The following is a 14,821-nucleotide window of genomic DNA, read 5'->3' as shown; positions in this document are numbered from 1 at the left end:
CAGTGCATCAGACGTTTACATACACTCAATTAGTATTTGGTAGCATTGCCTTTAAATTGTTTAACTTGCGTCAAACATTTCAGGTAGACTTCCACAAGCTTCCCATAATGAGTTGGGTGAATTTTGACCCATTCCTCCTGACAGAGCTGGTGTAACTGAGTCAGGTTGGTAGGCCTCCTTGCTCGCACATGCTTTTTCAGTTCTGCCCACAGATTTTCTATAGGATTGAGGTCAGGGCTTTGTGATGGCCACTCCAATACCTTGACTTTGTTGTCCTTAAGCCATTTTGCCACAATTTTGGAAGTATGCTTGGAGTCATTGTCCATTTGGAAGACACATTTGTGACCAAGCTTTAAATGATGTCTTGAGATGTTGCTTCAATATATCCACATAACTTTCCCCCCTCATGATGCCATCTATTTTGTGATGTGCACCAGTCCCTCCTGCAGCAAAGCACCCCCACAACATGATGCTGCCACCCCCGTGCTTCACAGTTGGGATGGTGTTCTTCAAGTTCTGCAAGTTTCCACCTTTTCCCTCCAAACATAACAATGGTCATTATGGCCAAACAGTTCGATTTTTGTTTCATCAGACCAGAGGACATTTCTCCAAAAAGTACAATATTTGTCCCCATGTGTAGTTGCAAACCATAGTCTGGCTTCTTTTTTAATGGTGGTTTTGGAGCAGTGGCTTCTTCCTTGCTGAGCGGCCTTTCAGATTATGTCGATATAGGACTCGTTTTACTGTGGATATAGATACTTTGTACCCGTTTCCTCCAGAATCTTCACATGGTCCTTTGCTGTTGTTCTGGGATCGTTCCAAAATACGTTCATCTCTAGGAGACAGAACGCGTCTCCTTCCTGAGAGGTATGATGGCTGTGTGGTCCCATGGTGTTTATACTTGCGTACTATTGTTTGTACAGATGAACATGGTACCTTCAGGCGTTTGGAAATTGCTCCCAAGGATGAACCAGACTTGTGGAGGTCTACATTTTTTTTCTGAGGTTTTGGCTGATTTCTTTAGATTTTCCCATGATGTCAAGCAAAGAGGCACTGAGTTTGAAGGCAGGCCTTGAAATACATCCACAGGTAGACCTCAAATTGACTCAAATGATGTCAAGTAGCCTATCAGAAGCTTCTAAAGCCATGACATCATTTTCTGGAATTTTCCAAGCTGTTTAAAGGCACAGTCAACTTAGTGTATGTAAACTTCTGACCCACTGGAATTGTGATAGTGAATTATAAGTGAAATAATCTGTCTGTAAACAATTGTTGGAAACATTACTTGTGTCATGCACAAAGTAGATGTCCTAACTGACTTGCCAAAACTATAGTTTGTTAACAAGAAATTTGTGGAGTGGTTGAAAAACGAGTTTTAATGACTCCAACCCAAGTGTATGTAAACTTCCGACTTCAACTGTATATGATATGGTGGTTTTGTCAAGTCACGTTCCGTGGTCAAACTATAGTTCTAGAGGGCCTCCCGGGTGGCGCAGTGGTCTAAGGCACTGAGACTCTGGGTTCGAGCCCAGGCCTGTCGCAGCCGGCTGCGACCGGGAGGTCCATGGGGCGACGCACAATTGGCCTAGTGTCGTCCGGGTTTGGTCGGGAGGGTTTGTCTCATCGCGTACTAGCGACCCCTGTGGCGGGCCGGGCGCAGTGCACACTGACCAGGTCGCTAGGTGTACAGTGTATCCTCCGACACACCCGGCTGTTTCCTCCTCCAACCTGGCTAGCTTCCGGGTTGGATGTGCGCTGTGTTAAGAAGCAGTGCAGCCTAGTTGGGTTGTGTTTCGGAGTTGCAGCGATGAGACAAGACAGTAACTACTAATAATTGGATACCACGAAATTGGGGAGAACAAGGAGGTAAAAAAAAAAACAGCCACACTTGGTGACTGGTGGTGGACCGTACTGATATTACTCACTGAATCCTGTAAATGTGGCTTTTTCCCGATGAACCCGCTGGTGTACTTTCAGGTTACCACTTTCAGTGAACATTCTACACTTGTAAGGTTTCTCTCATGTATGAATTTGCTTGTGTCTGCTAAGATCGCTGTGGGAGGTGAAGCATTTGTCACACACTGTGCAGGAGAACGTCCGCCCGCGCATGTGGATCCGCCGATATATTGTGAGATCGCAACCTCTTCCCACAATGCTCACAGCTTTTGGGGCATTCATCCGTGTGTGTTTGTGAGTGCACCAACAAGGCACCTGAGGTACGAAACAATATTTCCAAAAACGGTACAAGAACTAGTATTCGCTGTTGGTTTCATCCCTTCCCAGAGATGGAACAGACAAAAGGTCGCTCCCCAGTGTGAGTGTGTACATGTGATTTCAAGACCTCTGTGTTCCTAAAGCCCCTGCCACAATGTGAGCAAACGTATGGCCTTTCTCCAGTGTGAACTCGATGGTGCTATTTCAGAGCCACATTTGATTGGAACCTCTTCTCACACTGGTCACAATGGAACGGTTTTGCCTCAAGAGTGAATTGTTTCATATCGGCGGCAGGGTAGCCTAGTGGTTAGAGCGTTGGACTAGTAACCGAAAGCTTGCAAGTTCAAATCCCTGAGCTGACAAGGTACAAATCTGTCGTTTTGCCCTTGAACAGGCAGTTAACCCACTGTTCCTAGGCCGTCATTGAAAATAATAATTTGTTCTTAACTGACTTGCCTAGTTAAATAAAGGTTTAAAAAAAATGTGTCTCAGGTCAGATTAGTTTTTGTGACCCTTCCCACACTGGGAACAAATGTACCTGTTCTCCATGGTCTTCTTGGCTGAGGAGTTCTCTTTCTCACTGACAGGCAGAGTTGTTCTCAGCTCCAGCTTCTCCAGAGCCCAGGATCCTGCTGTCCTCATTCAGATGGTTCTTCCTGACATGCTCTTGGAGGGTAGTCCATTGTCTGTCAGAGAATTGACACTGTGAGCAGGAGAAGCCCTGGGACTGTGGGGGCTCGGCTTTAGCTTGTCCTGCAGGTACAAAAACACAGGAGAGTAAAATGGCTGAGTTCAACGTTCCATTGCAGATTGTCGTCAGCAGCTGATGAGACGATAGATCATGTTTTTAATTTAATTTTTAAAATATGCAGAAATCTGTTGTGCAGTTATAGAAACTGTCCACTAAATTTAGTTACGGAGTAGAGTGAGAAATTCAATAACAACAACAAAAAAAGCAAAAAGGTGGGATAAGTTACTTCACAATGTTATTGTAAGACAGGCGGTAGTCAAACCTAGACCCTGCTACTCAAAAAACTTCAACTCAGGAGACCATGTATAGAGTACACTGTGCATACCAAACATTAGGAACACCTCCAATGCTTCCCACAGTTGTGTCAAGTTGGCCAGATGTCCTTTGGGTGGTGGACCATTCTTGATACACACAGAGAACTGTTGAGCGTGAAAAACCCAACAGCATTGCAGTTCTTGACACAAACCGGTGTGCCTGGCATCTACTACCATACCCCGTTCAAAGGCACTTAAATCTTTTGTCCTGCCCGTTCACCCTCTGAATGGCACACATACACAAGGGATATTCGGGACAGTAGCGTCCCACCTCAACAACAGCCAGTGAAAGTGCAGGGCGCCAAATTCAAAACAACAGAAATCTCATAATTAAAATTCCTCAAGCATACAAGTATTTTACACCACTTTAAAGATAAACTTCTCATTAATCCAGCCACAGTGTCCGATTTCAAAAAGGCTTTACGGCGAAAGCACACCAAACAATTATGTTAGGTCAGAGCCAAGTCACAGAAAAAAACAGCCATTTTTCCAGCCTAAGAGGGGAGTCACAAAAAGCAGAAATAAAATTAAATCACTAACCTTTGATGATCTTCATCAGATGACACTCATTGGACTTCATGTTACACAATAAATGTATGTTTTGTTTGATAAAGTTCATATTTATACAACAAAATCTGAGTTTACATTGGTGCGTTATGTTCAGTAGTTCCAAAAAATCCGGTGATTTTACAGAGCCACATCAATTTACAGAAATACTCATCATAAATGTTGATGAAAATACAAGTGTTATACATGGAACTTGTGATATACTTCTCCTTAATGCAACCGCTGTGTTAGATTTCAAAAAAGCTTTATCGAAAAAGCACACCATGCAATAATCTGAGTACAGCACTCAGACAACAAAACAGCCAAACATATATCCGCCATGTTGTGCAGTCAACAGAAGTCAGAAATAGCATTATAAATATTCACTTACCTTTGATGATCATCAGAATGCACTCCCAGGAATCCCAGTTCCACAATAAATGGTTGATTTGTTTGATAAAGTCCCTCATTTATGTCCAAATAACTCCTTTTTGTTTCCGCGTTTAATACACAATCCAAAATCACGACGCGCGGGCAAGTCCATGCGAAAGTTCAGACGAAAAGTTATACTACAGTTTGTAGAAACATGTCAAACAAAAAATATAGAATCATTCTTTAGGATGTTTTTATCATAAATCTTCAATAATGTTCCAACCGGAGAATTCCTTTGTCTGTAGAAAAGCAATGGAGCGTAAGCTAACTCTCACGTGAACGTGCATCACGAGCTCATGGCACTCTGCCAGACACCTGGCTCAAACAGCCCCCCACTTCACAGTGGAAGCCTCAAACAAGGTTATAAAGACTGTTGACATCTAGTGGAAGCCTTAGGAAGTGCAATATGACCACTGTATCTTCAATAGGGCACGAGTTGAAAAACTACAAACCTCAGATTTCCCACTTCTTGGTTGGATTTTTTCTTTTCAGGTTTTTGCCTGCCATATGAGTTCTGTTATACTCACAGACATCATTCAAACAGTTTTAGGAACTACAGAATGTTTTCTATCCAAATATACCAATAATATGCAGATATTGGGCCTGAACTGGGCCTGAATAGCAGGTAGTTTACTCTGGGCACCTTATTCATCCAAGCTACTCAATACTGCCCCCCAGTCCCAAATAAGTTAACCCGTCTCCCCTTTATCTACAGTGATGAAAGTGGATTTAACAAGTGACATCAATAAGAAATCATAGCTTTTTTCATAGGTCAGTCAGGTGTTCTTAAATGTTTTGTATACTCAGTATCTATGCAAAGTATTCTGTCCTTAATCTCAATACCATTGACGGCCCCTGATAATGGCCGTTTCTGCTGCCCAGAGTTCCCAGCCTCTTCCAGTCTTTTAGTGTCCTCATCACTTTCCTCATTGGTGTCTTCATCTTCCAGGTCAGTAGGGGTCAGGTTGAGAATAGATGCTGTCTGAGAGGGAGAGAATAATAAATAGAACAGCTTCTATCTCTCCACTCGCCCCAACAAGGGCCCGCACCAGGGCCCTCTCCCCAACCAGGGCCCTCACCACGGCCCTGTCCTCGCCTCAACCAGGGCCCTGTCCTCGCCCCAACCAGGGACCTGTCCTCGCCCCAACCAGGGACCTGTCCTCGCCCCAACCAGGGACCTGTCCTCGCCCCAACCAGGGACCTGTCCTCGCCCCAACCAGGGACCTGTCCTCGCCCCAACCAGGGACCTCTCCTCGCCCCAACCAGGGACCTCTCCTCGCCCCAACCAGGGACCTCTCCTCGCCCCAACCAGGGATCTCTCCTCGCCCCAACCAGGGATCTCTCCTCACCCCAACCAGGGCCCGAACCAGGGACCTCTCCTCTCCCAAACCAAGGACCTCTCCTCTCCCAAACCAGGGACCTCTCCTCTCCCAAACCAGGGCCAGAACCAGGGCCTTCCCCTCACCCCAAGCAGGGCCTGCTCCTCGCCCCAACCAGGTCCAGCTCCTCGCCCCAACCAGGGCCCGCTCCTCACCCCAACCAGGGCCCGCTCCTCGCCCCAACCAGCTCCTGAACCAGGGACCTCTCCTCGTCCAAACCAGGGCCCGCTCCTCACCCAACCAGGGCCTGAACCAGGGCCCGCTCCAACCAGGGCCCTCTCCTCGCTCCAACCAGGGCCTGAACCAGGGACTCTCCTCGCACCAACCAGGGCATGAAACAGGGACCCCCTGCACACGTCGACAACAGTCACCCTCAAAGCATCATTACCAATCGCTCCACAAAAGCCACAGAGCAAGGGAAACAACGACTTCAAGGTCTCAGTGAGAGTGACGTCAACGATTGAAATGCCACTACCACGCACCGCTAACTAGCCAGCCATTTCACACCGGTTACATAAGCATGCCCGAAGAATGGAGAAAAACACAGCCCAATTCCACAGGACCCCTACTCTGTTGATACTTATGGATGTTTATTCATTCGTGGAGGGGCCATTTATATTTTTAACCTACATGTCAAGCAAGTTTACAAATGAATGTCGACATGTTTTAGATGATCTAATAGGTTGGAGGTTGCTGAGGGGAGGACGGTTTATAATAATGTCTGGAGCGGAGTAAATTGAATAGCATCAGACACATGGAAACCCCGTTTGATACCATTGCACTTATTCTGCTCCAGCCATTACCACGAGCCAGTCCTCCCCAATTATGGTGTCACCAACCTCCTGTGAGTGGCATCAGTACTGTGTAAAGTTGAGCACTGGCAGCATCTCCTCCAGTCTGTCAAAGAACTGCCACACCAGTATCTGCAGCGCTGTACCATACCTAGAGCTGTACTGCACAGGGAACACCTCCAACACAGAGATAGAGTCATTATGTAGTTTAAACCCAGGCATACTGTAAGTAGTAGTCAAATCATACTCAATATTCCACTCAAGGTCATTCTAGTCCTTTGAAGCAGGGATTTGTGACATGATCTAGATGTTAGATATTATCTCACCTGAAGTGTTCCCTCTTCGTTGGGTCTTCTAGCAGTGTTTGGACCAACTCCATAAAGTTATCTGTTGATGCCTCCACTTCTTTATCTTTGCTCTGAATATGCAATCACACACAAAACAATTGCAAACATCTGCAACTAGGTAAAGCAGACTTGCCTTTAACAGACTGGTGTGTGTTACACATATTGCAGGTTAAGTACCACCTCACGCATTGTGCATGAATGGATTCTGTCTAGGTGGGGCTGGATGGTTTTGTACCCAGCTGGGTTAGACTACACACCACCACACAATTCAAGAACCAGCTGAAACAGGAGATGTATGCATTTTATATACTGAGGAGACAAACTGAGGAGTCAAATAAGTAACTGATAAGGAGTGAATACAAGGCTTTCAGGAAATTGTGACGAGAGCGATCTTCGGTCACCATCCCTTGTCTCTGAGATCCAGGGGCGAACAAAAGTCTGAATTTCACCCCCGACCCTACACCATTCTCAACCCTAAACACTTCCACCCATCTCACCCTCGCTCTCAGTCCCAGGATGAGTTGGACCCTCTGCCTTAAGGTCAGCAGCTCCGGAACCATCTCTAGTTACCAGTCACAAACTCCTCCAGCTTCCCATACTGCATCACGTCATGCTGCTGAGCCACTTGCCACATGAAAGCAGACTTCCTATGTAGTGGTGGCACCAGGAGATGTAGGGAGGATAGAGGGAGATCAGCACCTGTTATCAGAGGTGGAAGTTAGGCAGCTCCTGTCAGTACACTCCACTGTTTTGGTGTGTCATACAATTAGTTGTAAACAATGTTGTTATATGTTTGAAAGTACAATGTCAGTCCTTACATTCGCTCTTTAGCTAGCTAGCTATTTCTACTTCCCCGGCAGTTTACCAAAGAAGTGGCAGGACTAGGCTGGCTTGTCGAAGTGACAGACAATGAAAATCATTAATAAAACAACAATTCAACAAACCTGTAAATCTTGATGTAGGGTCCATTTCCTCACTCACTTGGGGAACTTTCCAATTAGCTAGCTAGCAGGTGCGGCAAAACGTGGTTTTAACGTCTTAAATGTTATGCATTGATTGTCAACAAAACATCACGGCAAGCTGTCCTGGCCAGTAAACAATATTTCGCCATGAGATAGGGTTTGAATATTTTCTGAACTACTTGGCTTAGCTTCTCACAACCATTTAGCTAACTAACTAACTGCTTTATATTCTTCGGATGTCGGATAATTCTTCTTAATTCTTATTTTTTTGCCACGCACATTTTTTTCCCGTGGTATGGAGCAGAGCTTTCCGTTTGCCTTTAGCTCACTGGATGAATGTGGTGTGACCCTCTCTGGTGTGTCACGTAAACTAAAGGAAAGCACTGGAGAGGCATACACCTTTGGAAACGGGGTTACGTCTCAATAGTTTGTGACTTCCTCTCTTTAGCTTTTCCTTATCGGTTGAAGTAAGGTCATGTGGATATTATCTTGTTTGGCATTATTTAAACATATGTTGTTGTTTTTATTTAAATACCAGCACACCATTCGTATAGATGCTTAGACAAAACGTTATTATAAATGTTAGGTAGCAATTATTGGGCCTCATCAACACACACACATCTATAACGTCATGTACAACATACATGACATTTTAATATGTCCAGGAGGAGTTTTTCCTACTGTCCATCATAATCGATTACATCAGACAACGGAAAGTCACAAATATGGATGAAGAAAAGGTAAGCGACTTCCGACACATTTCATTATCAGAAACTATATGACTATTAAACAAAATAAATTGCAATAGTTATGAGAATCACAATTATATAGTCTAGACATATGATGCTTTCAAGACAACTGGAAACTCAGAAAAGAATGAGGTCAAATAGTGACTTCAGTGATTTCAGAGCCCTGTCTTGTCTACACTTGACACTTACGTGGGACTTCTGCTATCAGAATAAGAAGATTGCATTGAAAATACAGGTCTAGATGCAAAAAAAAGTTGCGTTGTGGTCTGATTCTGTTCAGATCTGTCTGACCACTTCGGGTGGTGGTCAGGAATGCAATTCTGCACTTTTAAGTTTTCTTTTACAAACTTGATCCAATGTTAGATGAAAACGCTCTAGGTCTATTTTGGCAGCTTTGTGTTATAGTATTTTCAACAAAACGTTTATAAAATGTCTACAGATTAAAATATAATAAAAAAAAATGTAAAGCTTAATTTTCATGAACACTATATATACTGTAGGCTATGATGATTATAACAACAAAAGTTGCTTATAACATGAATTATAAGATAGTCATCAAAAGAAAGGGATGAAGGAGGTGAAGGAACAGATACTCAACCAAAGGAGAAGGACAAGTCTGTCAAGGTAGGATTGGTCCTTGGGTCATTTTTTTTCTCTCTTCTCAGTTAAGCGATCTTGTTTCATTTTACAAACTTGATTCAATGTCAGACGAAAAAGAGGCAGGCCTATGTCTTTCAACAGCTTCATGCATATAAAAAAAAACTCTTACTTTCATTTTGATGAACACTGTATAGGAGAATGTGAAGAAAGAAGAGTTCAGCTGAAGAATGAGAGGAAGGTAAGATTAGTCCTCTGGTCATTTGGGTTCCTTGCTAAGTTTGAATTACTATCTGCCTATGTATTGGCTAAATAATGGTCTGCCTTGACTTGGTGCAACACATTAGGGATAATAATTCATGTGGGAGCTGAAATCTGTTTCCTTGAAGACGAAGAGAAAATCAAGTTCCAAGAACACTTCTGAAGCAGGTTAGATATTTTTCTATATTAAATGATTGCTTTTCCCAGTAGTGTACTGTTTGGTTAGGGTGCCCTTTGTTGTTCAGATTCATTCTTTTAAAAACAAAACAGCTCATGTCCTTTAGGTTCCTCAGTGGCATTCTGTTCACCCAGAGCTCAGTATCCAGATAAATACCAAAACAGAGCGGCAGTAATTCAACTCTTACAGGAGGAAGGCACTACGGAAGAGTCTACTTTACCCGAGAGGACGTCTGCTTCCCAATCATCATCAATTTCATGAGGAATCTCACTGATAGGTATGCTCAAAATCTTTAAATAGTGTCCATTCTTTATACAACAACCCTGTCTGGACCACTACAAAACAACTGAACATGTTAACTTGTCTTTATCAGGCAGTGGGAGGTGATTCAGGAGGGCATGAGAAATCCTGTAAGTTTATCTGTCAACATTTGATGTGATTATTTGATAAAAAGTTGGACATGAAGTTTATCATATTGACTAACTAAGCACTTGACACCACAGCCTCTTAAAAATAAATATCATGCTCTGTTTTTGTATTAAAACAAAATATAACGGGAATAGAGTGAAAACAGTTTCCCATATAGCGGAAGAAATCCTCACCCTGAAATCTAGCATATGACAGTTCTAAGAATGAAAAGCTAAAGAACAATTGTTTTTATGGTAAAGTAAGAAGGCAGACACCACATCTTTAGAGAACTAAATATTACAATTATTGTGATTTAGGTGAATTTAAAGTAGTTATTTGTAGAAATCAATATGTAAACATTAGTCAAGATTGATCAATTCGTGTGTTTGTTTTGAAGTTCCCAGACGTCGTTGCAGAGGGCACATCGAGTAGACGCTCGACTGACAGATCCTCTGAATGCCCTCTTTGGGATCACAGAGGCCACAATTCTCCAAACACTTGGTGATCAATCCTGCTCTTCTGGCTCACCTGGATTGATCAGATCTGTGGTCAGAGATGTCGTGAGTCAGGTGAACTCTGACATCTCACTGATCATCTCCTGTTCCAGCTCAGGTAAATCAAGACCAGTGTTGTGTGACACTGGCAGGCGATATGCCATGCAGGCCGCCCAGAAACTGGTGTCTTATCTGTGCCAAGTTGCGGAAATTTGGAGTCACTGGACAGGCTGCGTCTCAAGCCAAAACCAATCCATCTAAGGAGAATGTGGACATTGAGGCTTCTCTTGCACTGTCAACAGAGAGGTCATGGCTGTTATGGTCAACTCCAGAGAATGCCAGGGAGGAGAGTAAAGAACAATGGATGTGCTTCGAGAAATCGCACAAAGTCCATTTTCTTCCCTCCCCCGCTTCAAGGGATAGTGTTGGTGGTCTTCTGGAAGACTCCCTAGCAGAGAAAAAAAATCTGAAAGAGACTGTATCCTCTGGCAGCTTGGTGAGTCCAAACATCCTCATACTTTCACCTTCTGAGAAAAAGCTTGGATCTCCTGTAATGACAACCATTGAGAAATTATCCAGTGTTGAATTGAAGTCAGAAGCCACTAAAGTTTTTAGCGAAGTCTATATGCACAAACACCTGCTTGCACACCTGAGCTTTCAAGTAATCTGGCCAGTGAAAGGAATCTACCAGCTATGTCAGAAGACCATTTAACAACTACAATTAAATGTAGGTTCTGAAGCCTCTAAAATGGTGGATTCCTTTCTGAGGAGCAGGCCCAGAGTGGTTCCAGTTCTCCTCAGGCTGTGAAACAAGGCAAACTACTGTAAATCGCTCTGGATAATATAATCTGCTGAATGACTCAAATGTAAATATGACACCAACGACCGATTGCTCTCGTGACATTAGGAGGCTCTGAAGGTTTAAGAAGTAGTACGCTAATCAGATGTTCAACAAATACGCAGTTTATTTATCAGTTTACATTTGCTTCAGCATTGTCAATATTGAGTTAATAAGGGCTCAGTAAACTACTTACTTCAGTTGATTGAATAGTATATGGTATAATGTCATAAGGTGAATGCACCAATCTGTAAGTCGCTCTGGATAAGAGCGTCTGCTAAATGACTTAAATGTAAATATAAATGTATAATATGGACCTCGAGGGGACCTGTAACATGATGCAACATGAGTTCTAGGACAAATACAAATTGAATATACCGGCAAAAACGCTGACTGCAACATATGCACAGTAGCCTACATAAAAATTGCTGACATAGAATACGCAATAACACACAGACATGTCAAGTTCAGAGATCATTCTGAAAACAATGTATTGCCTGCCCTAATACATACTTTCAGAAGTAAAATCTCACTAGTGATATGGATTGTCTGACTAACACAGACATTTGATTAACTTGACTACTTGATTTTAAACATCCTACAATTTGGGGAAAATAACCTCAAATTCTATCTAGACTACAGAGAGCTCAATCTGTGAGAGTCAATCCTCTGAGATTCATAGAAGGAAAGTTTTATATCTGATAAACAACTCACATAATAGTAGGGTAAAGCATCACTGACATAGGACTCTAGTCTAACTCACATAACTCAGCTGTGGTCTTAAAGCAATGCAGCCAGAACCCAGGATAGAGGGGCTGCGTGAATCTGGTCTGGACACTGTGGAGGAGGGTCATTGTGTCAGAGACACTGTAGAAGGACAGAGTGCCCGCCTGGTGATCCAGGTACACTCCTACTCTGGAGGACTGAGGGCGTGCCACTTCAGTCTTTACATTATTATGTCGGAAGAAGTAACCATTACTACAGCACTCTAAACTCCAGGACTTGTCATTGTGTCCAAATTGACAATCCTCCGCAGGCCCAGATCGGCTGATGTCTTTATACGAAACGCCTGCATAAATCTTCCACCCACTCCACTCCACCTCCCAGTAACAGCGCCCAGACAGACCTTCCCTGCACAGCACCTGACACAATTGAGTGAATCTGTCTGGACTACTGTGGTAGGAGTAGCCTTTGCGCTTCAGTTTCACCTTTCTGTTCCGCTCAGACAGAAAGAGTTGTCTGTATAACGTGTTTGCGTCCAGGGTGAGCCGACATGAATCTGAGGGAAGAGAAATTAAGAAATAAAAACATGATATGAGTCCCCCTCTTTACTTGTATCTCAGGGTTTGTGGCGAGTATCATTGAAAATACAACTGTTAGCAATTAAACTCACATTGTAAGAAGTCAGATCTGGTCTTGGGCTCGGGTGGGTGTAGAACATCCACTAGATTCACTGAAACGCACATTCACACACAGTGAAAGAGTGTTATGATTAGACAATATAATGCAGTGTAGGCTAGAACTTCAATGTCATCAAAGTATGCAGATGGAACTCTACTTTCTAACCTACCTCTGGTGGAGATTCTGCACCATTCTCTCTTCAAGATGCCCTCCAGTTTCTCTCTCAGGTTAGACACAGCCTCACTCACATCCTCAAAGTACTGAAGAGGACGGACATCGATGGTGGGCAAGTCTGAAAATACACTGGGACTGGCGAGAGACTGATAACTCTGCAGAGAGAGAATTTATTTGTATGGATGTTTGACAGTCAATCTTCTGTGTGTGAACTAACAAATTCCCAAAATTAAGCACTTTGCTACTCTACGAGAGACATAAGTCTATGTCCGCTAACTATATAAATAACATACTACTCACTACTTTAGCTAGCTATAAAGGCTTTGGTAAACCCACCCCAGAATAACGAGTTCCTTTTGCAATAACAGACAGATGGTCACTCAGTGAAGCTACCTCCAGGAAATGGATGTGATCCTCTGTGTGTGTCAGCTTTTCCAGCTCAATCTCTCTCCTCTTCAGCTCAGTGATCTCCTGCTCCAAACGCTCCATGAGGGCTTCAGCTTGACTCACAGCTGAATTCTCCTGGGCTACGATCAGCTCCTTCATCTCCGAGCGCCTTCTCTCAATGGAGTCAATCAACTCTGTAAAGATCCTCTCACTTTCTTCCACTGCTGCCTGTGCAGAGCGCTGTTAAAACACACATGTAGACAAGAGATGGCTTCATGTTAAAAAGTCTATTATATTTCTCTGACTTGGAGCCTCAGAAGATTGCAATATCATATCATTGTGGTTCCTGTGATATCAAACGCTTCTTCAGGCGGTTTGGGATCATATGATCTGCCCAACACGACTGCAACAAAGATGACATGGTTAATCTCCTCTGGTCAATACTCACGCTGAGAAACTCCACAGCCTGTTGCAGTTCCTTCAACTCTTTCTCCCTCTCCTGGACTCTCTGGTTGACCTTCTGCTGACTTGTCCCTATCTGCTTCTGTGGACAAAAAAAAACACTTTATTGAGCTACATGGCATTGATGCGATTTGACAATGCAAATCTGCCTCATATGCCTATCTACATGTAATGTTTTTTTGCCATGTTGTTTTCATCACAATAACTAAGATTAGCTCTGATTCTCACCTGTTTCTCAGTCTTTTCTGCAGTGATTGAGACTGTATCATGGCCTTTATGTTCATCCATGGTACACAGATAACAGATACACTGCTGATCGGTCCTGCAGAAAATCTCCATCAGTTTGTCATGATGAGAGCAGATATTGTCCTGTAATTGTGTGGTGGCTTTGACCAGCTTGTGCTTCATCAATGGAGCTACATTATAGTGAGGCTGGAGATGAGTCTCACAGTAAGAGGCTAGACACACCAGACATGACTTGAGAGCTTTCTGCTTTCTCCCATTGCAGAAATCACATTCCACATCTCCAGGTCCAGCAAAGCACAGAGCAGGAGAAGTAGCCTGGAGCCCTGTCTTCTTCATGTTCCCGACCACCATGGCTAGCAGGCTATTCTTCATCAGAGCAGGCCTTGGGGAGAAGGTATGTCTACACTGGGGACAGCTGTAGACACCCGTTGGGTCATCCTTATCCCAGGAGTCCTCAATACAGTTGCTACAGTAACTGTGTCCACAGTTGATAGTGACCGGCTCTTTCAGTAAATCCAGGCAGATAGAGCAGCAGAACTGGCCCTGGTCCAGGAGAACTCCCTGCTCAGCCATTTCACCGATCACTCACAAAGACACACCCCGGCATTAATGCTACATACAAACAAAACGTGAATTAATCTAGACAGCTAGACGATTAAAATATATCCCAGCCACCTAGTTGAACTAGTCTAATTCCAATTCAATAATACACATTTTACCAGTCGTGATTATCAATTCAAGATATAACAATTCAAATGTGGTTCTTATTGTTGAATCGACGAGCAGCGAAGGATCAATCCGAGATCTGTAGGGGACAAAATTATGCGCAACACAGGAAGTATGCAGATCAGCATCCGGCTAATTCTTTTCTTCTTTAAATATTTGGCGGT

The 14,821-nt window shown here is 43.4% G+C and overlaps 1 protein-coding gene across 2 annotated transcripts; it reads right to left on the bottom strand.

Annotated features, from left to right (window-relative positions):
• Positions 1 to 11,370: 11,370 nt before the first annotated feature.
• LOC115133574 (tripartite motif-containing protein 16-like) lies at positions 11,371 to 14,745 on the bottom strand. Of its 2 annotated transcripts, XM_029666974.2 has the most exons (7): positions 14,651 to 14,745; positions 13,914 to 14,543; positions 13,672 to 13,767; positions 13,230 to 13,463; positions 12,832 to 12,991; positions 12,655 to 12,714; positions 11,371 to 12,540 (listed from the first exon to the last, which is right to left on the bottom strand). In XM_029666974.2, the coding sequence occupies exons 2-7, from the start codon at positions 14,502 to 14,504 to the stop codon at positions 12,011 to 12,013; spliced, it is 1,671 nt and encodes a 556-aa protein (XP_029522834.1). In that variant the 5' UTR covers positions 14,505 to 14,543; positions 14,651 to 14,745; the 3' UTR covers positions 11,371 to 12,010. The 2 variants fall into 2 exon arrangements, with proteins under 2 accessions (XP_029522834.1, XP_064877990.1); XM_065021918.1 differs by having other exon boundaries at positions 13,914 to 14,737.
• Between the last annotated feature and the right edge of the window lie 76 nt (positions 14,746 to 14,821).

Source organism: Oncorhynchus nerka, linkage group LG8 (genome assembly GCF_034236695.1).
Source record: "Oncorhynchus nerka isolate Pitt River linkage group LG8, Oner_Uvic_2.0, whole genome shotgun sequence".
In the NCBI taxonomy this organism is placed as follows: domain Eukaryota; kingdom Metazoa; phylum Chordata; class Actinopteri; order Salmoniformes; family Salmonidae; genus Oncorhynchus; species Oncorhynchus nerka.
This window is presented reverse-complemented; position numbering and strand designations above follow the sequence as displayed.